Raw genomic sequence first — 26754 nt, 5'->3', positions numbered from 1 at the left:
CAGTGGTTCTTAACCTTGGGTTACTCAGGTGTTTTTGGACTGAGCTCCCAGAAGCCTTCACCACCAGCTGTGCTGGCTGGGGTTTCTGCGAGTTACAGTTCAAAAACACCTGAGTAACCCAAGGTTACGAACTGCTGTGCTATACAAATACAATTTTGAATGCTGATCGTCCAAGGAAAGTGCTCCAGCCAATACCCTGAGCCATATATGTATGAAGGATATTTGAAGGTAAGTTTTATTTTATGACTTTACATGTGTAAGTCATTTACAAAAAAATAACATATGCATTCTTTCAGTGCAGTTCAAATATCTGAAGAACAGGCAGCAGTCTGTGATGATCTGGAATGCTAGTTATTAGACAGCACATGCTTAATTCTTAATTTCTTTCAGGAGAGAGAAGTGTCAGTGTGAAGTCAGAGCCACGCAAATAAAACCCCTTTTGAAAAATATGATGCAGTTATGGTTGGGAATGGGAAACAAAGAGATCCAGTAATTCAATAGATAGAAAGCCCAAAAACCCAGAAAGGGGAACAGGGAGCTTGTTCATATCAGCTCTTTCAAAAAAAAAAAAAAAAAAAAGAGAGGAGTTGGCTTTTAAAAGTAAACTTATATTAATCAAACTTCTGCTGAATTTCTCCAATATTGTACTGCATTTTCCTGGAAAGGGGAAGAAAGGGAGTTGCATCCACACGTGGAGGGCGAGCAGGAAAGGCCAAGTTCCAGAGTGGCAATTTGAGGGACAGAGTCAATACAGAAGAAGGCACTAGGAAAGCCTCAAACAACCTCTTCTGCAAAACACAAAAACCCGAAAAAGAGCAAGGCCTGTCTCGGGGTGATCTGCCATTCCAGAATAAGGTTTTAAAAAAAGACAACAAGAAAACAAATCAGCATGAAAGAGGGAAAATGAAGTCTGGAACAAAAACGGACCATGAAGGGGAGCGTAGAAGCAAATTAAAAAATAGATGTAATCCTGTCTTTGGCTTCTGATGTTTTTGAGACCCTGGATCCAGTGATCATCACAAAACAAAAGAAGAGGGAACAGACCAGTCTGTGGGGAAACAGCAGATGGAAACACAGTCCTTCATGGATTGCTGCCTTGTCGTGGCGAAGGGGCTTGAGTAACTCAGAGAAGCTATGGGCTATGCCGTGCAGGGACACCCAAGACGGACAGGACACAGTGGAGAGTTCCGACTAAACGCAATCCACCTGGAGTAGGAAATGGCAAGCCACTCCAGTATCTTTGCCAAGAACGCCCCATGATCAGAAACAAAAGGCTAAAAGATATGACGCTGGAAGATGGGCCCCTCAGGTCGGAAGGCGTCCAACATGCTACTGAGGAAGAGTGGAGGACAAGTACAAGTAGCTCCAGAGCTAATGAAGTGGTTGGGCCAAAGCCGAAAGGACGCTCAGCTGTGGACGTGCCTGGAAGTGAAAGGAAAATCCAATGCTGCAAAGAAAAATACTGCATAGGAACCTGGAATGTAAGATCTATGAACGTTGGGAAGCTGGAGGTGGTCAAACAGGAGATGGCAAGAATAAACATCGACATCCTGGGCATCAGTGAACTAAAATGGACAGGAATGGGCGAATTCAGCTCAGATGATTATCATATCTACTATTGTGGGCAAGAATCCCGTAGAAGGAATGGAGTAGCCCTCATAGTCAACAAAAGAGTGGGAAAAGCTGTAATGGGATACAATCTCAAAAATGATAGAATGATGTCAATACGAATCCAAGGCAGACCATTCAACATCACAATAATCCAAGTTTATGCACCAACCAGCATTGCTGAGGAGACTGAAATTGAACAATTCTATGAAGATTTACAACACCTTCTAGAACTGACACCAAAGAAAGATGTTATTCTCATTCTAGGGGACTGGAATGCTAAAGTAGGGAGCCAAGAGATAAAAGGAACAACAGGGAAGTTTGGCCTTGGAGTTCAGAACGAAGCAGGACAAAGGCTAATAGAGTTTTGTCAAGAGAATAAGCTGGTCATCACAAACACTCTTTTCCAACAACACAAGAGGCGACTCTATACATGGAAATCACCAGATGGGCAATATCGAAATCAGATTGATTATATTCTCTGCAGCCAAAGATGGAGAAGCTCTATACAGTCAGCAAAAACAAGACCTGGAGCTGACTGCGGTTCTGATCATCAGCTTCTCATAGCAAAATTCAAGCTTAGACTGAAGAGATTAGGAAAAACCACTGGGCCACTCAGGTATAATCTAAACCAAATCCCTTATGAATACACAGTGGAAGTAAAGAACAGATTTAAGGAACTAGATTTGGTGGACAGAGTGCCTGAAGAACTTTGGATAGAGGCTCGTAACATTGTCCAGGAGGCAGCAACGAAAACCATCCCAAAGAAAAGGAAATGCAAGAAAGCAAAGTGGCTGTCCAACGAGGCCTTAGAAATAGCAGAGAGGAGAAGGGAAGCAAAATGCAAGGGAGATAGGGAAAGTTACAGAAACTTGAATGCAGACTTCCAAAGAATAGCAAGGAGAGACAAGAGGGCCTTCTTAAATGAACAATGCAAAGAAATAGAGGAAGATAACAGAAAAGGAAAGACCAGAGATCTGTTCAGGAAAATTGGACATATTAGAGGAACATTTTGCGCAAAGATGAACATGATAAAAGACAAAAATGGGAGGGACCTAACAGAAGCAGAAGACGTCAAGAAGAGGTGGCAAGAATACACAGAGGAATTATATCAGAAAGATTTGGATATCCCGGACAACCCAGACAATGTAGTTGCTGACCTTGAGCCAGACATCCTGGAGAGCGAAGTCAAGTGGGCCTTAGAAAGCCTGGCTAACAACAAGGCCAGTGGAGGTGATGGCATTCCAGTTGAACTATTTAAAATCTTGAAAGATGATGCTGTTAAGGTGCTACATTCAATATGCCAGCAAGTTTGGAAAACTCAACAGTGGCCAGAGGATTGGAAAAGATCAGTCTACATCCCAATCCCAAAGAAAGGCAGTGCCAAAGAATGCTCCAACTACCGTACAATTGCACTCATTTCACACGCTAGCAAGGTTATGCTCAAAATCCTACAAGGTAGGCTTCAGCAGTATGTGGACCGAGAACTCCCAGAAGTACAAGCTGGATTCCGAAGAGGCAGAGGAACTCGAGACCAAATTGCTAACTTGCGCTGGATTATGGAGAAAGCCAGAGAGTTCCAGAAAAATATCTACTTCTGCTTCATTGACTATGCGAAAGCCTTTGACTGTGTGGACCACAGCAAACTATGGCAAGTTCTTAAAGAAATGGGAGTGCCTGACCACTTTATCTGTCTCCTGAGAAACCTATATGTGGGACAGGAAGCAACAGTTAGAACTGGTCATGGAACAACTGAGTGGTTCAAAATTGGGAAAGGAGTACGGCAAGGCTGTATATTGTCCCCCAGCTTATTTAACTTATATGCAGAATACATCATGCGGAAGGCTGGACTGGAAGAAACCCAAGCCGGAATTAAGATTGCCGGAAGAAATATCAACAACCTCCGATATGCAGATGATACCACTCTGATGGCAGAAAGTGAGGAGGAATTAAAGAACCTTGTAATGAGAGTGAAAGAGGAGAGTGCAAAAAACGGTCTGAAACTCAACATCAAAAAAACTAAGATCATGGCCACTGGTCCCATCACCTCCTGGGAAATAGAAGGGGAAGATATGGAGGCAGTGTCAAATTTTATCTTCCTGGGCTCCATGATCACTGCAGATGGAGACAGCAGCCCTGAAATTAAAAGGCGCCTTCTTCTTGGGAGGAAAGCGATGACAAATCTTGACAGCATCTTGAAAAGCAGAGACATCACCTTGCCAACAAAAGTCCGAATAGTCAAAGCTATGGTTTTTCCTGTCATGATGTATGGAAGTGAGAGCTGGACCATAAAGAAAGCAGACCGCCGAAGAATTGATGCCTTTGAATTGTGGTGCTGGAGGAGGCTCTTGAGAATCCCCTGGACTGCAAGGAGAACAAACCTATCAGTTCTAAAGGAAATCAACCCTGAATGCTCACTTGAAGGACAGATCCTGAAGCTGAGGCTCCAGTACTTTGGCCATCTCATGAGAAGAAAAGAGTCCTTGGAAAAAACCTTGATGTTAGGAAGGTGTGATGGCAAGAGGAGAAGGGGACGACCGAGGATGAGATGGCTGAACAGTGTCTGCGAAGCAACCAACATGAACCTGACACAACTCCGGGAGGCAGTAGAAGACAGGAGGGCCTGGCGTGCTCTGGTCCATGGGGTCACGAAGAGTCGGACACGACTAAACGACTAAACACACACACACTGCATTTACCACATTGAAATAACAGACAAAAGAGTGTAATTGGTTTGTATCAGGACATAGGGCAAAAAGCAGATCCAAATAAAGATGCCATCTTAAAAACACCTGCACCCTACCATGATTTTCTTATCAATTGAAACAGAACTGCAAAAGTTTGGAGAGGCTTCAGTAGCTCCTAAAATAGCATGGTAATTAGTAGCAGTAAACTTCCTAATGCAGAGGAAGACTTAAAACTGAGCTACAAAAGAACAATACTGCAGCTGGATACTTGTGCAGCAACAGTAAGAGATTTCCTCCTCTCTTTCTGGTAAGAGTAGTTAACTATGGTTTCCAAATCAGTTGGATCCACTGATCTAAGCTCCAACCCAAAGGTTCAATATAAATTCTACACAAAACCAATTTTAACAGATAGATTAACACTAAAAATCCAGGGCTTTAGGCAATGCCCATGCAATGATAGTTTTGCCCTGCAGAAAAACCTTTACAGTTAGGTTCTTCAAGACAAATGTTTAAGTTGTGTTTTGGGATTAGAAGTTTACATCCATAGACAAGTATGCACAACATTATCGGAGATAGAGGCCATTGAGCAGATGATAGTCAAGATCTTCAAAGTTCTCCGAACTATGTACTAGGATAACATTGTTGAGAACTTCAGGTAGCCATTGTTTAAGTAGTTGCCACTATCCTCTTAAGAAGCAGAAAATGTAAAAGTGAGGGAAAGAAACTTTATACATGGTAATAATGTTGAAAATATTGTTTCACCCACAATTGTCTCAAAAATCCCAACTATTAAACAATTTTGCATTTTTTTTCTTATTGCACAACTAAAATGAATTGCATATAAAATTACACAGTATTATTAATTTTTTAAAATCAACCAAATGAAAAGCTGTAAAACATTTTTTTTCAACAACTAACCTCAAAACATGAGTCAAAAAAGGTTTTTATTTGCATGGCCAAAATAATCTCTGATCCCCGTGAAACTGTTTTAATCTCCTTAACGATTACTTGGGGCAGGGGAAACAAATTGCTTACTTCCTTGAACAGCCACTCCCACAACACCTAAACATATAACAGATAATTACATCACCACGAACAGAAAAAAAAATCCCATCATTCAACACACTGCAACAGTGTTGTTAGGACAAGATCAAAATGGGCAGCTTTACTTTTAAAACAACATTCCCCGCTTATTGTCTCTTTACAATGTTGGCGGTTTCAGTCCATATTTCTTTGCAACTTCTGTTTGGGCATAGGCAGCATCACAGAGTGAGTAGAGATGAGCCATTTCCATTTCAGATTTGGCTAGGTTAATAGCTTTATTGAACATTTCGATGGCTTTATCCAGATTGCCTCTGAAATAAATAAAAAAAATTATAATATAATAATGAAGCCAGAAATACAACCCAAAAGTGAAGCTGATTCTTCTACACTGAAAAGTCAACTACAGTGGTGCCTCGCAAGACGAGCGCTCCGTTTTATGACGAAATCGCATTACGACAAAGTTTTTGCGATTGCAAAACAATGTTTCCTAATGGGGAATTTCGCTTTGCAATGATCGGTTCCCTGTTTCGGGAACAGATTCTCCCGAAACGACGATTTTCCTACAGCTGATCGGTGGTTTCAAAATGGCCACCGGGTAAAAAAAATGGCTCCCTGCTCTTTTCTGGGATGGATTCCTCGCTGCACGGGCAGCGAAAATGGCCGCGCTATGGAGGATCTTTGCTGGACATTGAGTTTCAAGCCCATAGGAACGCATTAATCGGGTTTTAATGTGTTTCTATGGGCTTTTTAATTTCGCTGTATGATGTTTTCGTTCTACAGCGATTTCGCTGGAACGAATTAACATCGTAATGCGAGACACCACTGTAGCAAGATATGGGGGGGGGGGGTACTGTCTTCACTGCCACATCCTGACAGCTGAACCAACACATTTCTACTTCAGTAATCCCCAATATTAGATATCTTTCACGGAATGTGACAAGGCTTAGCAGATTCTACACACACTGTACATCTAATGAGTTTTGAAAGTTTAATTCAATCTGATACTGCTCATAATTAAAAGTTCAGGTAATTTGGGTCAGGGTTCTTAAGAGAAGACACCTCCCACTGTATATTTCTACTCACTTCCTCAGAATGTGGAACTTTTTGGTTTCCCAACAAGGATACAAGGATGTTTGAGTCTAACTAGTGAGGGAACTTGACAGTGCTTGCATCATCTTTACTGATGGTCATGGCCTGTGAAAAGCAATCTCCTCCTCACTTTTTCAAAGTTTTGTTTTGTTTTTTGGCCAGTTGCTGAGCACCCTTTCATTTTGCCAAGCTTTTGTTACATACAGATGTCAAGTGTTGCCATGAATGGGAGTTCCCAGCTACTCCACGCAGGCTATCAATGCAGTATTATTTGGAGGAAGTGGTACACACACATATCATGAAACAGATGCCCTGGATCCATTCCAGTCGGGCTTCAGGCCGCGCCATGGGACAGAAACGGCATTGGTCGCCCTGTGTGATGACTTATTGAGGGAGGCCGACAGGGGCAAAGTGTCTCTGTTGGTCCTCCTCGATATCTCAGCGGCCTTTGATACCATTGACCATGGTATCCTCCTGGGGAGGCTCGCCGAGTTGGGGATAGGTGGCCGGGCCTTTGCTTGGCTCCGTTCCTTCTTGGAGGACCGTCCCCAGAGAGTACAGCTTGGGGAGAATGTTTCGGCCCCGTGGTGCCTTAATTGTGGGGTCCCACAGGGGTCGATCATCTCCCCAACGCTGTTTAATATCTACATGAGGCCGCTGGGAGGGGTCATCAGGAGGTGTGGAGCGCAGTGCCATCAATATGCGGATGACACACAGCTCTACATCTCCTTTTTTCCAACTGCAGGAGATGCCGTTCTGTCCCTTCGGCGTTGCCTGGAGGCTGTACAGGAATGGATGCAGGAGAACGGGCTGAGGCTGAACCCGGACAAGACGGAGGTACTGAGGGTGGGCGCCCCCACACCTGGGGACATGGGAAACTCCCTCATTTTTGGGGGGGTGACCCTGCCCGCCAGGGATGGGGTCCGTAGCTTGGGTGTCCATCTTGACCCGGCGCTCACCATGGAGACCCAGGTGGCGTCCGTGGTCCGTTCCGCTTTTTTCCATCTCAGGCGGATAGCCCAGCTGCGGCCCTACCTTGATGTGGGGTCTCTCACCACTCTGGTGCATGCGCTTGTAGTCTCGAGATTAGACCACTGTAATGCGCTCTACGTGGGGCTACCTTTGAGATTGCTGCGGAAACTACAGGTGGTGCAGAATGCGGCGGCCAGACTACTCAGTGGGCTGAGAAGATACCAACATATCTCCCCCACTCTGGCCGCATTGCATTGGCTGCCCATCCGATTCCGCATTGATTTCAAAGTGTTAACGCTTACTTACAAAGCCCTAAACGGTTTAGGACCTCGATACTTGGCGGAACGCCTTCTCCCATCTAGATCTACCCGTGTCACTCGCGCGAGCCAGGAGATAAGGCTGAGGAGCCTAACGCCGAGAGAGGCCCGAAAGGAAAAGACCAGAATCCGGGCCTTCTCGGCGGTGGCTTCTCGCCTTTGGAACAACTTGCCCCCTGAGATTCGCGCGGCTCCCTCGCTGGGCATTTTTAAGAAACAACTAAAAACATTGATGTATAGGCGGGCCTTCCCAACAGAAAACCCTTGACGATCTTTTTTCTTATTCTGTTCTTTATTATTATTATTATTTTTTTTATTTACGTTTCTGCTGTAAAGTTTTAAAATTACATTGTTGTTTTTACTGTAAGCCGCCTAGAGTGGTCTAATATGATCAGATAGGCGGGATAGAAATAAAATAAATAAATAAATAAATAAATAAATAAATATTAAGTACAAACTATTTGTATAATGGAATATGACACATGTCTATCTTGTCATAAATCAAGCAAATTAACTGACAGTCAAGAGACAAATCAATTTTTTTCTTGTCTCTAATAAATGCAAATTTCTAGAACAGTGAAAGAATCTGAAAGCAAAATCAAATAAGAAAAAATATGATTTTCCCTTTAATAGAATGTAGTTAATAATGGCTAAAACCCTGTTGGCATAACTGAACCTACAGAAGGGTGTTGAAATGATCAGCAGGAAGAGATTTTCAATAATTAAAGATTTCTCCCTTTTCTCCTGTAACTTGTCCAACTTACAAATAATCTTTTTCATTGCATGAAAGCAGCAAGGAGCCACATTATGGAAGGAGGAAGTTTTTAATTGCCAAATATCATTGCTGTAGGGGTAAAACCTTTGGCAATTAAAGACCACCTTCTAAAAATTAAAATAAATTTTAAATAATTTCAATAATTTAAGACTTCTTTCTCTTGTCCTATGGCTCCCACAGCTTCTGTGCAATAAATTACATTATTCACAATTTACACAAGCTGCAGGGAAGACAATGAAAACCTTGCCCACTGATGAACATCATAAGACTTCTACACATGTAGTTCTGCCAGCAGGATTTCAGTCAATGCCTGAGTTTCTCCATACTAAAGTTCTTTCAGTATACTGATTAGGTACTAAGAATAAAAATGTATAGAATTTTATATTTGCAACTATCATTTGGAAGAATTATAGACTCCCAAACCATAAAGGTATAGTACATACCTTTGTACTTCAATTGTCCCCATGGTTTCATATGCAAAGTCACATTTGTTATCAATTTCAATGGCTTTGCTAATAAGTTCCAAACCTTTATCTAAATCCTGCTTCCACTGAAGTTGAAGTAAACTGAAAATTAATCACAGATCAGCAATTAATACATAACATACAACATTATCAGAGGATGAAAATAACACTTTTAAGAGCAAGAAAACAAGCATATGCCATAACTGTATGTGATGCAGAAATTAAAATTAAAAAAACCAGTGTTTCACCCTAGTAAAATCTAAATACAGCTCAGCTGCACATGTCTGCACATTTGCAATTCAATGATGTCTAAAACATGGTAGCTTAATTCTACTTAAATACTACAACTTCTACATTCGTCAGTAAATATTACTGAATATTATTAATCAGATATTGAGATTAAAGCTGATTTCTCAATGATAGAAACTGAAGCATTGTTGTCAAGAAACATTTACAACATTATTTATCATTAATTTTTCAAAGTAAAACGCAACATATCCTAAAATGTGACAATTACATTTGGAGGAACTGTTAAAAAGCAAATTCACTCCATCTTCCTGATGTAGTGACTGCTATTTTGTTTGTATGGATTTTCAGGAATTAAAAGGGGCTTCTGCATCTTTTCAAACTATCAGCCAAGTATGTTGCTGGGGAAAAAGTTCACCATGTCTCCCTCTGGAGATGAGGAAATCTTGCAAGAACTGAAACTAGTCATTCAGGTCTGCTCTTGTGTCATAACAATCTGAATGATGAAACTTATATTCTTCATCTCTCTGTACTGCACATTTGTGATTCACTAATCACAGTGGTACTGCTTACCTGATGTCAGGAAACTACATGCATAAGCCAGTGTCCAATGATATTGTGCCAGCACAAGACCTACTGCACTAGCAGTTGCACATTTTCAAAGGTACAAGGATGGTATACCATAATTCTGTTTAAGTAGCTGCAGGTGTAAAAAGTTGTGCAACCCAATGCATACATTGGATTTTGCATCCCCAGGAATGTAAATAGCTATGCAACCTACTGTCCAACAGTGTAATCCAGCATAATGGATTAATTCCAGTGCTAGCAGGAATTTTTGCTCCACAAGCATTATGTTCAATTTAGGCCACAGTGAATAACTTCCTCACTCTGCATCCAACAGATACGCCTTCTTTCAGTTTAGTTTTACTTGTGAAGCATACGTGTAAAGGCTTTATTATCAGAATTAAATGTCATCAATTCAAAAACTTTTTAATCCAGCACATAACATATCCATTCAGAAATTAATGATTGTGATACAAGGAAGGGACTGAGATCAGAAGCTTCTGCTAGAGAAGGCAAATGGAGGAATGCAAATTCAGCTAATTCACTATTTCCCTTACAGACCAAAGTTTCTCCTCACAGGAATTCTAGGTCCAACCAGGTACAACATCAATTTCAATTATCCAAATATGGAATGCACTAATTAATACATATACATTGTTGTTGTTTAGCTGTTAAGTCGTGTCCGACTCTTCCTGACCCCATGGACCAGAGCATGCCAGGCCCTCCTGTCTTCCACTGCATCCCGGAGTTTGGTCAAATATACATTAATACATATTAATACAGATGTTCCATAACCCCAACAAATAGTGGAAAGCCAACATCATTCCCCCCTCCCCCGCTTTCTGCTACCAAAGTCTTTCAGAGAAAGGGAGAAAGGGAGGGAGAATATTACTTATTTGGAATTGAGGGAAGTTCTCATACCCATATAAAACTATGAAAATAACTGCTGGTAAGTATAAGAACTTACCCTTTATGAACATAGGTAGTAGCATTATCCGGCTCAAGATCAATACATTTATCATACATTTCATCAGCTTTGCCAAACTGTTGTTGATCTGTTAGAGCCTGCATTAAACGAATAATGAAATAAATGTATGAAGCAATTAATTTATATCAGAATCCATCCACATTCTCTTCATACAGCTCTCTAATAATAAGCATTCACATATATTTACATAAGACATTACCATATTACTCACGTATTAGGCACTAAACTTATTTATTATAATAAGCAATAATTATTATATGATTACAATACATAGTAGTCTCCTCAGGGGAATAAAGATATTTGTACCTGAGCAAACAGTGCATAGCCTTCAGCACATCTTGGAAACTTTTTAATAACATCCTCAAAGCCTTTCATCGCTGCTTGTACTTGCAAAGAATTACTTCCAGTGTATGCCTGACGATACTGTAAATGAAAATTGGTGTGTCAAAAAAATGACAGGAGAAGTCTATTTTATTACTATCTAATCCCAAAGCAACAGCCTGTACTTTCTTAGGTATAACTCCTAGATATACTGAAAGGAATACAGTAGTTTGAAATAATATTTGATACTTCATTTTACTTTAAAACACTCATAAAGTTCCAAATACTCACCAATGCAAAACATTTTTGTGCTTGTGCCAAGGCAGAATCTGGTCGCAAACGGATACATTCATCGAAGTCTTCTACAGCTTCTTCAACTTGGTCAAGCAGAATTTTTAGCTAACGCACACAGACAAAACGGCTGAGCACACCATTACAACCACAGCTAGAATATCATTACCAGAAAAATAGATCTATCCAGTTATAAAACTGGCATTTTGCATGGATGATTTCACAGCTGACTTTCTTCTCTTTTTTAATCTCTCCACCTTGTTTAGCACTGATCTTATACTTCTGCAAACTTTCTGACTGTTTTAAAGTAGAGCTATCTTACGTAAAACTAAACATAATTTAATGTACAAAGTGAGCAACCACCAAATTTTTCCCTCTTACTCTTTTATTCTCACTTTATCTAACTGGGAAAGAAAGTTTTAACAAGATGAAATAGCACCTACCTGCCCCCTGTGATGATAAACGTCTGCATTCTGAGGATCAATATCAGCTGCCATATTAAAATCTTGTGTAGAGAGCATAGGCTGTTGCTGTTGCATATACATGCTTCCCCGTTTGATAAGAGCATTAGCACGAAGCTGTTATAAAGAATAATGAAAATTATATTTTGATACAAAGCTCTACTGCTAGACAAAGTTTTCAGCATTTTTGTTCTGATTATGCAGTTTTGATTATACTGTACCTGGTTTTACAACCAAGGCTTGATATTCCTACCATTTAAATTGGAGTGTATGGTTGTTTAAGGAGCAACCACATATAATCTAAAGATTGATTCTGCTTCATGACAAGGAAAAGAGCCAAGCATAAGTGACAAGAAAGTAGCAAACTAAAAAGAAAGAGCAGCTATAGCTGCAGTTAGCTGAGACACCCTGGATCCAAGAGCTTCCCACGGGGCAACCAACTGAAGATGGGATGCTACTGAGGTTTCGTTTTCCCCACATCTTCTATGACAGCAATGGCTGATCTCCATTTCTGGGCTCTGGAGGGCTGCTCCTATTCTCACAACCCCCACTCTCATTTTTTTCTGTATAAAAATTTGGTTTTGTAATGGAAAAACACTGCATCCTCAAATGGCGAAAACCCTTTTGAAAACTGGAGTATGGGGATCTGCAGAAGTCACTCAAAACATAGTAAAAAATTTCCTGGCACTCCCTAGAGAGGGCATAAAATTGCTGGGCATGTGGGTGCCAAATTTCATCCACCCATATTCTAAATAAATAAAAGAGCTGTTAAAAATCTGGTAGAGATGCAGGGACCACTTTCATTATCCTCTACCCTGTTCCCCTGAAAATAAAACCTAACCTGAAAATAAGCCCTAGTATGATTTTTCAGGATGCTCGTAATACATGCCCTTCTCCAAAAATAAGCCCCAGTTAAGTGAAACCTCAGCCTCCACCAGAAGGTAGCAACCAGAAAAAGATGACACGACTGTATTTGAGTAAATATAGATTGCTGTACATGAAAAAAATAAAACATCCTCTGAAAATAAGCCCTAATATGTTTTTCGGACCAAAAATTAATATAAGACCCTGTCTTATTTTTAGGGAAACAAAGTATATTCACATCCTTAATTGAAAGAAACCTCTATATGTCAGCCTTCCTCAAGACAGTGCCATCTGGAATGTAACTCTTACCAGTCCAAGCAACATGGCCAAGAGAAAGGCCATGCTGTCTAGGAATGATGAGTGCAATGCAGAACATCAAGATGGTCTTGGTTTACTAAAGGATGTTCTATGCCCTCAGCCACCACCATCCTGTACTGAAGACGAAATTTAAATCATTCAGCCAAAACACAGTGGTATTTGCTCTTCCTACATCCTTAAAAAACTCAGTAGGACTTAATCTGGCTAAAGGCAATTACTATAAAAAGCCAGGACTGAACATTTGGGGACATCAGATTGGGAGAAACTGTACTAAGTCTCAGGGATGAATCGCTGGCAGCATTCAGCAGCTGGAATGAGGTATGAAGCAACATAAATCTCCATAAATAACTGTTATCACTGGGAGAAATTAACAAATGCTACTGCTTCAATATTACAAGTGTTTCAGCAAAACCCACGCATCAAACACTCACCTTTACATTAGCATCTTCCATGCCAATAACCTGATTCAGATCAGGTTTGGCAGCATTTGCATTACCGATAAGCAGGTAGAATGTGGCTCGTAACAGCAAGGCTTCTGCCATATATTTTCCTTTAGCCTCAATTTCTTTAGTACACTCACTAATTATTTTGTCATAGTTTTCTTCTTCCATGTATTTCTTTGCCTTTAAATAGCCACAGCTGAAAACAACATGCACAGCAGTCATTAATATGTGGGTATGGAGGGCTCTCCAATTTCTAATCAAATTCACTCCCTCTTCACTTTCATCTGCTCCCTCATGGTACCTCCAACATGCAAAATGGGTACCTCTGAAGGGGATGTCATCTAATTTCAAAGCTTAGAGAGCTGTAGGATAATTGCACCAAGACTATTACAGTCTCTGTTCCAAAGGCTCAAACCTAACAGGCTAGGTGAAAAGTATGAGAAGCACGCAGCGCTGAAATCATCTTTCAGTGAAATCAAAGAGTGAAACCAGGCTATAGCTGCTATGACTTCCAAAATAAGGAGTGGATTTTGTGGGTGGCTCTTTACATTTCTTACTACAGAGTAATGCCTCTCCCAGTGAATAAGCAGTTCAGTCATATGTAGCTGATATGATTGCCATGCATAGCTAGTCCTCACCATGTAAGGAAGCTCTTATCACTGGAAAGGGAAAGGGCACTCAACACATGCATCTCTGCTCATTTTTATAAGACTATGGGCATCAGAAGCTTGACCATTGTATTCAAGTGTATGTTTCAGCAACCTACTTTTCTTTTACTACAGAAGCCTCTCCTTCTTTATCCTTATCTTCATCAGATTTCTCTCCCCTAAGAAGAGGTTGGGAAATAATATCATCCGTGAAAGAGCTGAAGTAAGATTTGATAAACTGTGGTGAAGGCATCAGAGGTTCCCGATTCTGTAAAAACATGAATTATTTTATTCCTATAAAGCCAATTACAAGTCAGGCAATGCAATTAACTTAATGTATAATTTAATTACACTTGGAGGAAATTCTACACAATAAGTACATAAATACAATAAGCATTAAGTACCGAAAAAATACATAGGATATAAGAATACTGAAATCTATGTCTGTAAGGATAAAGGAGAATTTTTATAAATTAGTTTGGAGATGGTATTTAACTCAAGTAAAATTAAAAGAAATAGATGCCAATTACTCTAAGCTGTGTTGAAGAGGATGTCAGAAAATATGTACTCATTTTCATATGTGGTGGGAGCGTGAGACTATATTGAAATTTCGGTAATTGGTTTTCAAGGAAATAAATTAAATAACTAAATTAAATTTGAAAGTATGTCCTCCAATAGCATTTTTATCAATATTTGATAAGGAACAATGTAACTGGACAACTAAGGAATTAATTCCAAATTTATTAACAGTAGCAAAATAGTATCTACCCTGTTTCCCCTAAAATAAGCCCTATCCTCAAAATAAGCCCTAGAATGATTTTTCAGGATGCTCGTAATATACACCCTACCCCCAAAATAAGCCCCAATTAAGTGAAACCCCGCCCTCCACCATTGTTCAGCAACCAGAAGAAGATGACATGACAGTATTTGAATAAATGTAGATTGTTCTTCATGAAAAAATAAGACATCCCCTAAAAATAAGCCCTAATGTTTTTTGGGGGGGGTTTCTGAAGCAAAAAATATAAGACCCTGTCTTATTTTTTGGGAAACGGGGTAGGTACTGGGAAACAACATATGGTTTTCAGTTAAATGAATGTTATAAAGATCATTTACTCTGCAGGATTTTGAACTGAATTAAAAATCTGCTTAAATAAATTCTATGATAAGTCATTGTAGAATTATATATTATAAATAACAATATAGCTATTAATGTCATACCTTGTATTTCTCTTTGGCCTTTTCTTTCCCAAGAAGTTTAAGAACTTTATCAGCTAGCAACATACTTTGTTGATTTTGAAAGCCTTCTAAAATGCACACAGCAGTGACATCTGGGAATTAAGAGTAATAAACAAAGCTATTGATTACTAGCTTACTAATGCTTGAAATATACATGAGTGCTGAAACAGCTGTAAATTATAATTTATCCCTCTCAAAGTATGCTTCACATACTTTTTATTGCCAAATAATTTGCAAACAAACTGATATTCTGTTGCTCAATCTACAGCCAAAAATTTTATCATTACACACTGAAGGGTTGGAAATCCAGAAAGAATGCATAAGTAATATCAGAGCTAAAACAATTTTCTATTTCCTCAGAAACCAAATTGAACACTTTAAACTTCCTTCAGGGTACAATATACTCACCCTCCAAACACTCTTTCTTGTTGTCTAGTTTTTCATGTGCTTTTGCACGTCTAAAAAGCGCTTTCACATATCTGGGATTAAGCTCAACTGCCTTCGTGCAGTCTTGGGCTACTTCTTTCCACTTTTGCTGTAGTTAAAAACAATTAAACAAATGATTAAATGATTACACATAAACTGTTTTTTTTTTGAAAACAAATATAGCACTTCCACAAAGTTCTGAGCAATTTTAACACTACTAGTGAGAAAGATTAACTATAGTTCTGATCTGGAATCAACTTGCCTTCAGATGTATCTCCACAATTTTTAAATTCATAATCCAACAGTGTGAACCTATGCATGTTTACTAGGATGTATATCTAGTGTAACTTAGGCTGCAACACATTGGCCTTTTTGGAGCAGGCTAGAGCGGTCTGAGGTTGTGGGGGGGGGGGAACGGCAATATGTCATTTGGCGCAATCCTCACATTCAAATGGCATACTGACCTTAAGCTACCATATTTAGTTCAGCTCCATCCGCTGCAAATTTCTAGTATCCTGAAGTGGCTTAATAAATAAGCCACTTCAAGATCTGGGCAAATTAAATACTTCTCCTGCTCCTCTGCAGTGGATAGAGGAAGTGAGGATTTTATTTGCTTCTGGCAGATCATCACTGCTGAACTGAATCACTTAGATTAAATTAAAAATATATTGTCTTGGCCTTGTGTGTAGTGCCGATCAAGAAACTGCTAGCAGCTACAGTTTTGATCAGCACTTCACACAAAGGCAAATATTTTTCAAAAAATTTAATCTAAGTAACTCAGCACATCAGTCTCAAAGAAGCAAAAATAAAATAAAAACATTGAACTAAACTACAGCACACACACCTACACCAAAAACAAGTGCTCAAAAAAGTACAGGTAGGGATGCTCTGAGGATGGAGTAGTTCACGCTAGTGATCCGGTCATCTGATCACTAGGAAAAAAAGAGTGAACCAACCCACTCTCAAAGCATACCAAACAATGGGACAAAAGCCCATCCCAGCATATGTAAGTATTTTATTTACAAATATAATATAAACACTTATATAAATATGTAGAAATACATATTTATTGCATTTATATAAAAAGTATCAGTATCTTATTACTAGTCTCTACCACAGCAGACCCACTACAAGTCACAATGAATCAATATTTCTGTTCTAGCTGAGAATAGCAAGAGGGTCCAGGCCACAACACTCTTGCCTTGTATTTCTATTACTTGTAGCAGGCAAATTCCCACCGTTATAATTGATCACCAGTTTCCATAACAACTCCCCTTTCCTATATAGCAGGGGTCTCAAACATGCGACCCGGGGCCATTTGCAGCCCCCCAGATGATAGTTTGTGGCCCTCGCTTTGCCTGCCCCCCCACAGCGCCCACACATCCTCTGCTGTCAAGAGTAAAAAAAAAAAAAAGCCTTGCCTCGCTCGCCGGCTCTCCCAAGACAGCACCTCTTGCACCCTCCATCCAGAACTGCAGCCTGCCAGCCAGCCCACCTGTCTGTCGGCTAAGGAAACTCCTGGGCGGCTTCCTCGGGCTCTTGCTCCACTTGGCGGAAAATCTGATGCGGCCCAGCCCCACCCAGACTCTGTCTCTAGCAGCCCCCAGGTAAACTGAGTTTAAAACCCCTGCTATACAGTGAGCACTTATGTACAGGGAGAAGGGCAGGGGAGTTACATAATCGGCTCTCTGGACAGTAGTTGGGGGCTCCTGCAACTCTCCCGTGAGAGCACTTTGCTCCCTACACTCCTCCCTGGAAAGAAGAAGACAGAAAGCAGCCAAATTCCTGGCTGAAGTGATGAGGAGGGGGGAAACACTATTCAGTCCATAGAGGCCTCTGAGCAGGTTATCTAGCCCCTCTGCCCTTGTTAAAGGTGTCCTGTTAAGCTAAAATGCCCCTCTTCTTTTTCATAACAGTCTCACTCTGTTTTAAAACTTATCAAGAATTTTGTCTTGGTCAATAAAGCCATTTAAACTATTACCTTGACCCTTTATCGCGAATATGAAACATAATTATTTGCTATACATGTGTTAATACACTTTGTTGCTTTGTTTTATTGCACTGCAAATGAATAGAAATGTGCATTTCCCAGCTTTAGCAGCTCTTTTTGGATGAAGAACTTTATTAATTTTTTGCAGCAGCAGTTTCAATAAATTCAACATCAATCCTACACAGTATATACTCACTGGGGCTTAAGATGGAACAAAAGCCCCATTGATTTTAATTGATTTTGCCCAAGTAAATTGACACTTATCTGGTCCTTAATCTACTCCCTATAAAACTGTAATAGGCCCAGACAGACATTTAAGCTGCAAAAGCAAATGGCATAGCTGTAAATGTTCAAAGAACTGTGATCTTTAAAAACAAAAGCACATCAACCTCCATTCTGAATGTCCAGTCACACAACTGATACACTTTATATGATTAATACAAGCAGATATTTTAAAAAGATGCCACAAGGGTTTGTGCGGATTCTGCAATTCAGATGTTATCAGAATCATTTTGTAAGCCACAGAAAACATTTTTAATTAGAAGAATTTTGAATTCCAGGAATTATGGAGACCAGAAAACAAATACTCCTAGAAATAGATAAAGCTGGTATTTACCGTATTTTTCCGTGTATAAGCTGTCCCCTTGCATAAGACGCCCCCCACTTCTCTAACCCCAAATTAAGAAATCTAAGTGGGGCTTAGCAAGTGTAGGGGAAAAGGGATCAAAGCACTGCAGGATCGCTTTGATCCCTGCTTTCCCTTCCACTTGTTTATGTTCTCTTCTCAGTTTACTTCTGTATATAAGACGACCCTCAATTTTTAGTCTAAAGATTTTAGTCAAAAGTATAGTCTTATACATGGAAAAATACAGTAAGTTGCCAATATATATGATGTGCTGACATTTTAAAATTCATACCAACTGCTCATACGCCGCAGCTCTGTTCTGGTAAAAGGTAGAAAGGTCAGCATTCTTCTCAGGGGGACATAAACTGATGGCTTCAGTATAGCACTGAATGGCTTGCTCGTATTTTCCAGCTTTAAAATACTTGTTGCCTTTGTTCTTTGCCGCTTGGGCTCTGTCAAGAGGACTCTGGATGGGGAAAAAAGAAAACAAATATATACTATTCATATACATTCTCCAGAGAGTAAATATACAGAACAGTCTTGAGAAAGCTTTAAAGTGGGGTGGGCAACTGCAATTACCATCATTTCTCAGCGCTAGCTATGATGTTTAGGTCTGATGGGAATTGTGAGCCAACATCTGGAAGGTAAAATGGTGCCAACCCCTTCTTCAAAGTCTACAAAGACAGCTTACAACTGTTTGGTTTCTCTACACTCAGGAGTCGCAGCATATTCAAAGTACAGTATTGTACTTTCCTATACAGACTGCAATCAACAGTGAGGCAACTTTTAAAAGTCTCTGTTTTAAAAACTAACCTCAGCTTCAACCAAGTGAATTCAAAGTCTCTGCTTCACTGTTTAAGGATACAATTCTGATGGACCTCACTCACCTGCTCACTACTGGCAAGTGTCTCTTATCCCTTGGCTAGAGGGAGTCACAGCAGCACACAAGAGGTTCTCACTGGTCTCCCAACCAAGCTGGCTTTGGAGCTTTTCCTCATGAGATAAAGACAGCAGGTGCCTTTGTCTTGGTAGTCAAATAAAACCCCAGCAGAAACAACTAGGGAACCATTTATCTCAGGCCCACAAAAACCTCACTCAAGATAGATTCCATTTCCTGTGTTCCTCACTTTTTTGTTTCTTCACAATATTCACTTTATTGTATAAACAATCTGATCTCTCAAACACAGCAGAATGCAACTGGAAGGAATACTATAGTAGAACTGAACTTTTCAGAAAGTATATTATAAAAGATGAATGCCAAAAGAACGTGCCTCGACCTCTACTATTCCTTCATGCTCAGTGCTTATAAACAAAGCTTCTGTTCTCAGGACAGTATCTTCTCAAGCAGAACAAGGAATTTGCTGTCATTCAAAAATCACACTCTCACTGCACCCAAAGGCTATAATAATTCATTTCAGAGACATAAACACAGATCTTTGTTTTTCTTTGCCGCTTGTTAGCTTTCAAAACTAATAAATGCAGGCAAGAATTCTCTTCTGCAAGATGATTACTACAATTCCAATGACTCATGCTTTGTTTTCAGCTATTTTATTACTTTTAAGTCAAAAGACTCATCTAGTTAAAGCCAGTTTTCTTTTTACCTACTTGCAATATCTAACACATGAGTTATTAACTAAATCTGCTGCTTAGGGAAACATTTAAATTTTAAACTCATCCTTAAAGAATGAAGTTTGACAACTATTTATACAATTATGTAACAAAGAATCCATTTCTAATCCATTTATTTAGAAAGAAACTTGCCATTACAGCTAAATGTTGGCATGCAACACAGATAATGCTTCTTTGAGGAGCATCATATGGACAAATCCAGTGAAGGACACTTTTTGGTGGATGTATTAGAGAAAATTTGTCTGTTAAATCTTTTATGTTTGTACTTTTAAACTACATTCCTGACGTTTGGAAGTTAACTAGTGGTGAGTGTGGTTAGATTTTATCAGCTCTTACCGCTGCCAAAAGACTTCAAGCCAAATAGTATATACCATTCAATGGTCAGAAGTTCTTACTGTCCTAGCTTCACATGAAAAATATTTTATCAACACCAACTCTAAACAAAATCCTTTTCAGACGTATGGTTAACTTACAGTACTGTACATGCCCAGTCCATGATTGCATTAATTTGTATATTATCTCTTATTTCCTCCCTTCTTTCTTACTCACTTTTGACGTGAAATAACTGATCTGAATCTGATACAGCATTTCACGCAATATGTTCTGCATACAGACTGAACAGAGATACAGTGGTGCCCCGCTTAACAATCACCCCGCTCCACGACGAATCTGCTTAACTATTAGTTTTTTGTGATCGCTTTTGCGATCGCAAAGCGATGTTTAGATAGCAAAACAAAACCGCTTTACGGTGATCGGTTCCCTGCTTTGGGAACCGATTTTTCGCTTTACGACGATCAAAACAGCTGATCGTCGGGTTTCCAAAATGGCCGTCCACTGTTCAAAATGGCTCCCCGCTGTGTTAGGGATGGATTCTTCGCTCTATAGGGAGGAGAAAATGGCCACCCTATGGAGGATCTTCGCTTTACAATGAGATATTTCGCCCATTAGAAAGCATTAACCGGTTTCTAATGCATTCTATTTTATTTATTTATTTATTTATTTATTCATTCATTCATTCATTCAATTTTTACCCTGCCCCTCTAGACAACGTCTACTTCTAATGGGCTTTTTACTTTCGCTTGATGACAATTTCGCTCTACAGCAATTTTGCTGGAACGGATTAACATCGTCAAGCAAGGCACCATTGTATAACATAATAAACCCATCTAACCTCTTTACCTATTCAAAACCATTGTTTCTCCATATCCTGTAGCTTCTTGTTAAAGCAAGTTATAGATCACATATTGTGACACATCAATTTTTTCTAGAATGACCCATATGGTCAAAGGCTTCATTATGATCTATAAAACACAGAGTGATTTTCTCCTGAATTTCTTTGCTACACCCAACTAGCTAATGTATATATGCAATATCTTTAGAGCCTCTTTATTTTTGGAATCCAGCTTAAACATCTGGCGTTTCTTTCTCTTCGTATGGTAAACCTCTTTGCAAAATTTTGGGTATCATTTTACATGGATGGGAAATTAATGCAGCAGTTCTATAATTGGTGTACTCTTTGCCGTCTCCTTTCTTTGGGACCAGAAAGTATAAATGCCTTCCAGTCTCCTGTCTGTTGGACAACGTTTTGTTTTCTATATTTTAGCACATTATTGTTAGGATTCTAATAGATTCAGATCTCTGAAGCTTGAAGTAGTTTTAATGATTTCCTAGCTACTCCTGATGATTTACTTCTTCCAATAGCTTTGACAGCAGTGTTCACTTTGCTTCCTAAAATAGCAAAGTGAAAGCTCCTGTCAAAGCTACCTTCATAATGGGATTCTTTTTTAACGGAATCTATCACCTTTGCATCATTTTCTACATAGTTAGTTCTTCAGCATCTTGTCCCCATCTTTTTTTAATTTTACCTGCATGTGACAATTTTTCCTGTTTATCTTTCAACATCCCTTTTCTCAATTTCTTGCAAATTGCAGAAGTTTCATTTCTTATAACAAATTCAAAATGTGCTAAAACATTTGTAACACGTATAACATGAATAAAACATTTTAAATTAAAAGTATAATCATGTAGTGCTTTTTTCAAAAATAAAAAAGCATTTCAACAATGAAAAACCTAATTTAAAGGAAAAAGATTTAAATGAAAAATGAAATTTAAAAAATCTGTCCTATATCTGTGTCTACAAGTGCACATCATTAAACACCTCCCCAATAAAAACACAGCATACTGCTTCTAGGCAATATTTAAGCCTTTGAAAAATAAGCATTTAGAAGGCTAAGTGAGCTGGAGAGTGTGAAAAGCACAAGGATTTTCCTTTCCTGCATATATGGATGTTAATATTTCAATTTATACCCAAACTTTAAGTTTACTAGATAGAATAAGAGCAATACATTTTAAAAGAACACATTACACCCAATTCAATACTTAGTGCCTATTTTGCCTAATACTGAAGTCCTGCCATTCAGCTACCAAAACAGAGGTGATTAAAAAAATTTTATTGTTTTGGTAAGAGAATGTAAATATTCATATTTAACAGACCTTCAATCAGCCTAAGAAACATAATTCATTCTAAATTATATACCAATTGTCTAGATCACACTATACAACACTTTGTATGTTGCAGAACAGTTATTCCACTAAGAATAAAAAACAAGAGTCAGCACTTTAAACACTAGCAGGTTTATTTCAGCCTGAGCTTCCATGGATTACCATCTATCTCATCACACACGTGGAACAAACTCATTAAGCTACAGGTTTACAGACAGAGTATAAGACAGATCAGTGGGAACCAAGTCAAATGGGAAAAAGTGAATGACAATTACATTGGTAGTGCACTTTCAAAATGACAATAATATTAGCATCAGCAAACTGCTGGACAGCTCAGTGGTTTAGGTATTTGGCTGAGGAGCTAGAGGTTGGGAGTTCAATTCCTCACTGTGTCTCCCTGACCCTGTGGACTCGATGATCCACAGGGTCCCTTCCAGCTCTACAGTTCTAATACCAAATCAGCAATAATCAAAATGCTGATTACATAAACATCTTGTTAACAGCAATCAGGTGGTTTTCAAGAAATGTGGTGAGCTTAGATTCCATCAATAGAAACATTGTGGCGATAACTATATTAAAAACTGTGAATTAATCTAGAGTATTCATATATAATATACAGCAAATCTTTGGCCCTAATGTAATCCTTTTGATATACACAGAAATTTGTAAATGTAGACCGCTTTCAACAAAGCCAACTTTGTCTTTCCCTCTCACCTTTTTCTTTGCAATTCTTCTGCTCCACAAATTACTCCAAGATCTGTAACAGGCTAACACAGTACCCCCAAGTGCTATCTTCATAAATTATTGGTAACAACAAACAATAAAAGCATCTCATAGTCCAAAAGTTTCACCACCATGGAAGTACCAGAAATGCTACGAATAAGCAGTTACTAATTCAACAAGACAGTGACTTTTATTTTAACCAGAGACGGTTCTTAAGTATTTACCACTTGACCTGCACTGCACTCTCTAATGATTCACAAGACATAATAATGTCCAAATTCCACATCATGACAGGTGCTGAAATGTGTTTCAAAAAACAAAGCAACCAGATCGACAGTCTATTAATCTAGGTCCCTTCAGGTGGGGAGATCCTCTGTAGAACTGATGCTAGCATATGGAAAATGCAAAAAAAAAAAAAAAAAAGGTAGTAGGAATGTAGTGAACACAACAGTCATCAATTCAGCTGACCGAAGCAGGAAAATCTCCAAAGCAGCATCATGCCACTGCTCTAAAAGCACAAACCTAGCAGAAGCCCTGACTTGACCAAAAAAATAGTACTACACACCTGTCCAGTGTGTATCAGTTCTAAGAACCTGTTCAAATATTGCAGCTTTCATCACTGCAAAACTATCTGATGTGATGGTATTCCCTGACTGGACATTTTAATGTATTTCCACCCAGTCACATGGGGTCTCATCACTGCTCATCTATGCCAGTGCAGCTGTAGCTGCCACATGTGACTTCAACAGTATATATAATTCCATAGCACTACAACACGGTGCTGAAGGAAGTGCACAATGCTCAAATGAAATCTGGAACTATACATAATGAAATCAAATCTCATACTTGAAGGTGCAGAATAACTTTTCCAAGAGTTTCTGTCCTAGCCATATTGCAAATTATATTGGCTCCTGTTGGACCCAACTTAACACTAACTTTACCTATTAAAGTCACCCTCTTTCTCAACATTATCCTGAGACAGATTCCTAAATCCTAATTCACATATAATTGAAACTTAAATTGGCAGAAGCCTGAGTAAAACTCAGCCTGGATTAATATTTTTGATCAAAAGTTAGTTTGTTGGACTCTCTGAATTTTTAGCATAAAAGCTCAGCATAAGAGCTGCTCTGAGCTCTTATGAGTTAGAGCAAAGTATGCATCAAATTTACAAGAATGACAATAATTCCCTGCAGTCATCACTTCTTACAGTTCTATTCACATCTTATAGTTTCACCTTAACTTAACAAAGAATCTGAGCTATTTCAATTACATTTAAGACTGCAACCTTGAAGAAATGTTGGAGACCATTCCAACAGCTGACATAGATTTATTCAGGATGCCCTAATACCTTGCATGCAGTAAGTCAAACAAAATCTTGAAGGACTAGCTTTTTTGCACACCCCTGCATTAACTGAAAGCCACTAGTTTTCAAACAGTATTTGAGATAAATTTTGGAAGAATGCCACTGATGACCTCCAAGTTTTATTAGATGCCAGTTTGCCCATCATGGGCATCAGCTATCATATAAGTGAGCTGATCTCACAATCCTTCAACAGAAAAATCCCTTCAAGGTTATCTTAACCTTTCCTCATCTCTATTATCTAACCTGATCAAGGAGGGGGAACACTGGATGTTTTGCCCCTTCCTTAGGATGCAACTACACTGTGTGAAAAATGCAAATGGATCTGTTTTGAAGTCACATCTGGGGAATTCAGGTTTCCCCAAGCAGATCTGCTTTAGTCAAACTACATAGGAGTCAGCAGAGAGAAAAAGAAATCACCAATCAGTCTTGTTTGCAGCTTTTTTAGGTAGATCTGCTGTGGCTGTACAGATTTCCAGGATACATTATTACAGCAAAATGATCTTCAAAAGCTGCAAAGAAGTGCTGATTAGCAATTTCCTCCTTCCTCTCTGCTAGCTTCTCAGTCCTCCACCCCATGATTAACTAGGAAAGAAACTGGCGGCTGTGAGAGTACTCTTGCAATCAATTCAAGTGAGGAGAGATATGGAACTGGTCCTCTTCATGGTGCAGTATTGCAGTCAAGACTCCTCTCATGACTTGAGATCAAGCTCAATGGATTCAGGTTGCTGGCTCAAGGCTGACTCAGCCTTACATCCTCCGGAGGTAGATAAACTGTGTAACCTGCTTACTTGTGGTGCGGTGGGGAATGTATAACCTGCATAATTAAATTATAAACTGCCCAGAGAGAGCTTTGGTGTAACGGACAATAAACTTTGCTTTGACAAGAACAGACTGGTATAGAGAAGAGTCTTGCCTCTAACAACTGCTTTAACAACTAACAGTCGGGCCTGTTAACTAATGATGGCCTGCAACCAACATAAAACTGGTCTAATCCTCCTTGAAAGCTGCCCAAGGTGGCAGCCCCTGCCAGGTCTTGCAACAGAACACCCTACAGTTACAAGCACAACTGATCAGCACCGATAGAAAAGGCTTCAGGAGTTAACTTAGAGGCAAAATCCAGAGCCGGAGTCCCGGAGGCAGTTTGTGTCGTTCTGCCAACTTCTGCGACATTGCTGGAACCAGTTGTATTGGCTCTTGCCTTTCCATTGGACCATTTCAGCAATGTGGAGAGGGGGGATCTGATGCTTGGGTAACAGCCTGTCCTCCATATTACTTTACCCAGGTTTCATGCTCTGGAGAGGACACTCCTCATTTAAGACTGAAGGATGTCTATCGACTGGACTGACCAGCAGTTGTGTAAAGATTTATTTTCACCTGCTCGTTGTGAATCTTTCTCACCATCCAGATCTAGCGCCTGCTTATGGGGAGACCTCCCTACGGACATTACGTGAGGGTGAGACAGACACAAGAGCAACAGAAATACTATACGGAGTAACAAAAACATGGCATGGAAGTCTCCTCTTCGAGTCCTGTCTTCATTCCCCAGAAAACTAACGGCCCTGCGTGGGTGACTGGAACCCGAGTCGCCCCTGGTTCTCCCAGGAAAGCTCAGGCTCGTCTACGGGCCCCTTCCCCCTCCCCCTCCCCCTCCGCCCGGCTCCTCTCCCGGCAAGGCACGCGGCCGCCACTAACGGTCGAGCCCGGGCTCGGTGCCTGAGGCGACCAAATCTTCCGGGCTCCGCCTGGCGGCCGCGTTTGCCCTCCCCCTCCCGCCTTTCCCAGAGCCCCGAGGAGGGGTTTCCCGGTTCCTCTTCTCACCATCTCGTCCCCGCCGGGGCCATTGGGCTGGCCTCCCCCGGGGAGATCGGTGGGTCCCGGGCTGGCCCTTCCTTCGGGGGTCTTCCTTTCACTCGCGCCTTTGCCGCCGCCCCGCGTCGCTCGCCGCCGCCGGCCCCACAGGTAAAGCGCTCCGGCGCCGATCAGCAGCGGCGCCCCCAAGGCCAGGGCCAGCTGCCACCGAGGGATGCCCGAGCCCGTCCCGCCCCCACCGGCAGAAGCCTCCACGGGCTTCGAGGCTGCCATGATCTCCCCCTGTTCGCCTCACCAGGCACCACCAGCGGACTTCCCAGCCCAGGAGAGCGAGGGGTCAGCGGAAACCCAA

The 26754-nt window shown here is 40.2% G+C and overlaps 1 protein-coding gene across 1 annotated transcript; it reads right to left on the bottom strand.

Annotated features, from left to right (window-relative positions):
- Positions 1-210: 210 nt before the first annotated feature.
- TOMM70 (translocase of outer mitochondrial membrane 70) lies at positions 211-26754 on the bottom strand. The gene is made up of 13 exons (XM_078389935.1): positions 26412-26754; positions 18669-18842; positions 15744-15870; positions 15318-15427; positions 14219-14367; positions 13441-13648; positions 11810-11944; positions 11367-11474; positions 11061-11177; positions 10734-10831; positions 8936-9058; positions 4308-5650; positions 211-657 (listed from the first exon to the last, which is right to left on the bottom strand). Exons 1-12 carry the CDS (start codon positions 26673-26675, stop codon positions 5497-5499), a joined length of 1767 nt encoding a protein of 588 aa, XP_078246061.1. The 5' UTR covers positions 26676-26754; the 3' UTR covers positions 211-657; positions 4308-5496.

This window comes from Pogona vitticeps, chromosome 3 (genome assembly GCF_051106095.1).
Source record: "Pogona vitticeps strain Pit_001003342236 chromosome 3, PviZW2.1, whole genome shotgun sequence".
Classification (NCBI taxonomy): Eukaryota; Metazoa; Chordata; class Lepidosauria; order Squamata; family Agamidae; genus Pogona; species Pogona vitticeps.
This window is presented reverse-complemented; position numbering and strand designations above follow the sequence as displayed.

Coding starts and splice junctions, on each gene's coding strand:
- TOMM70 (XM_078389935.1), bottom strand. CDS start 26,675: ATGGCAGCCTCGAAGCCCGTGGAGGCTTCTGCCGGTGGGGGCGGGACG. Junction 9,059..10,733: donor ACTACCTATGTTCATAAAGG/GTAAGTTCTTAT, acceptor ATTAATTTTCAG/TTTACTTCAACTTCAGTGGA. Junction 5,651..8,935: donor GGGACAATTGAAGTACAAAG/GTATGTACTATA, acceptor TATTTATTTCAG/AGGCAATCTGGATAAAGCCA.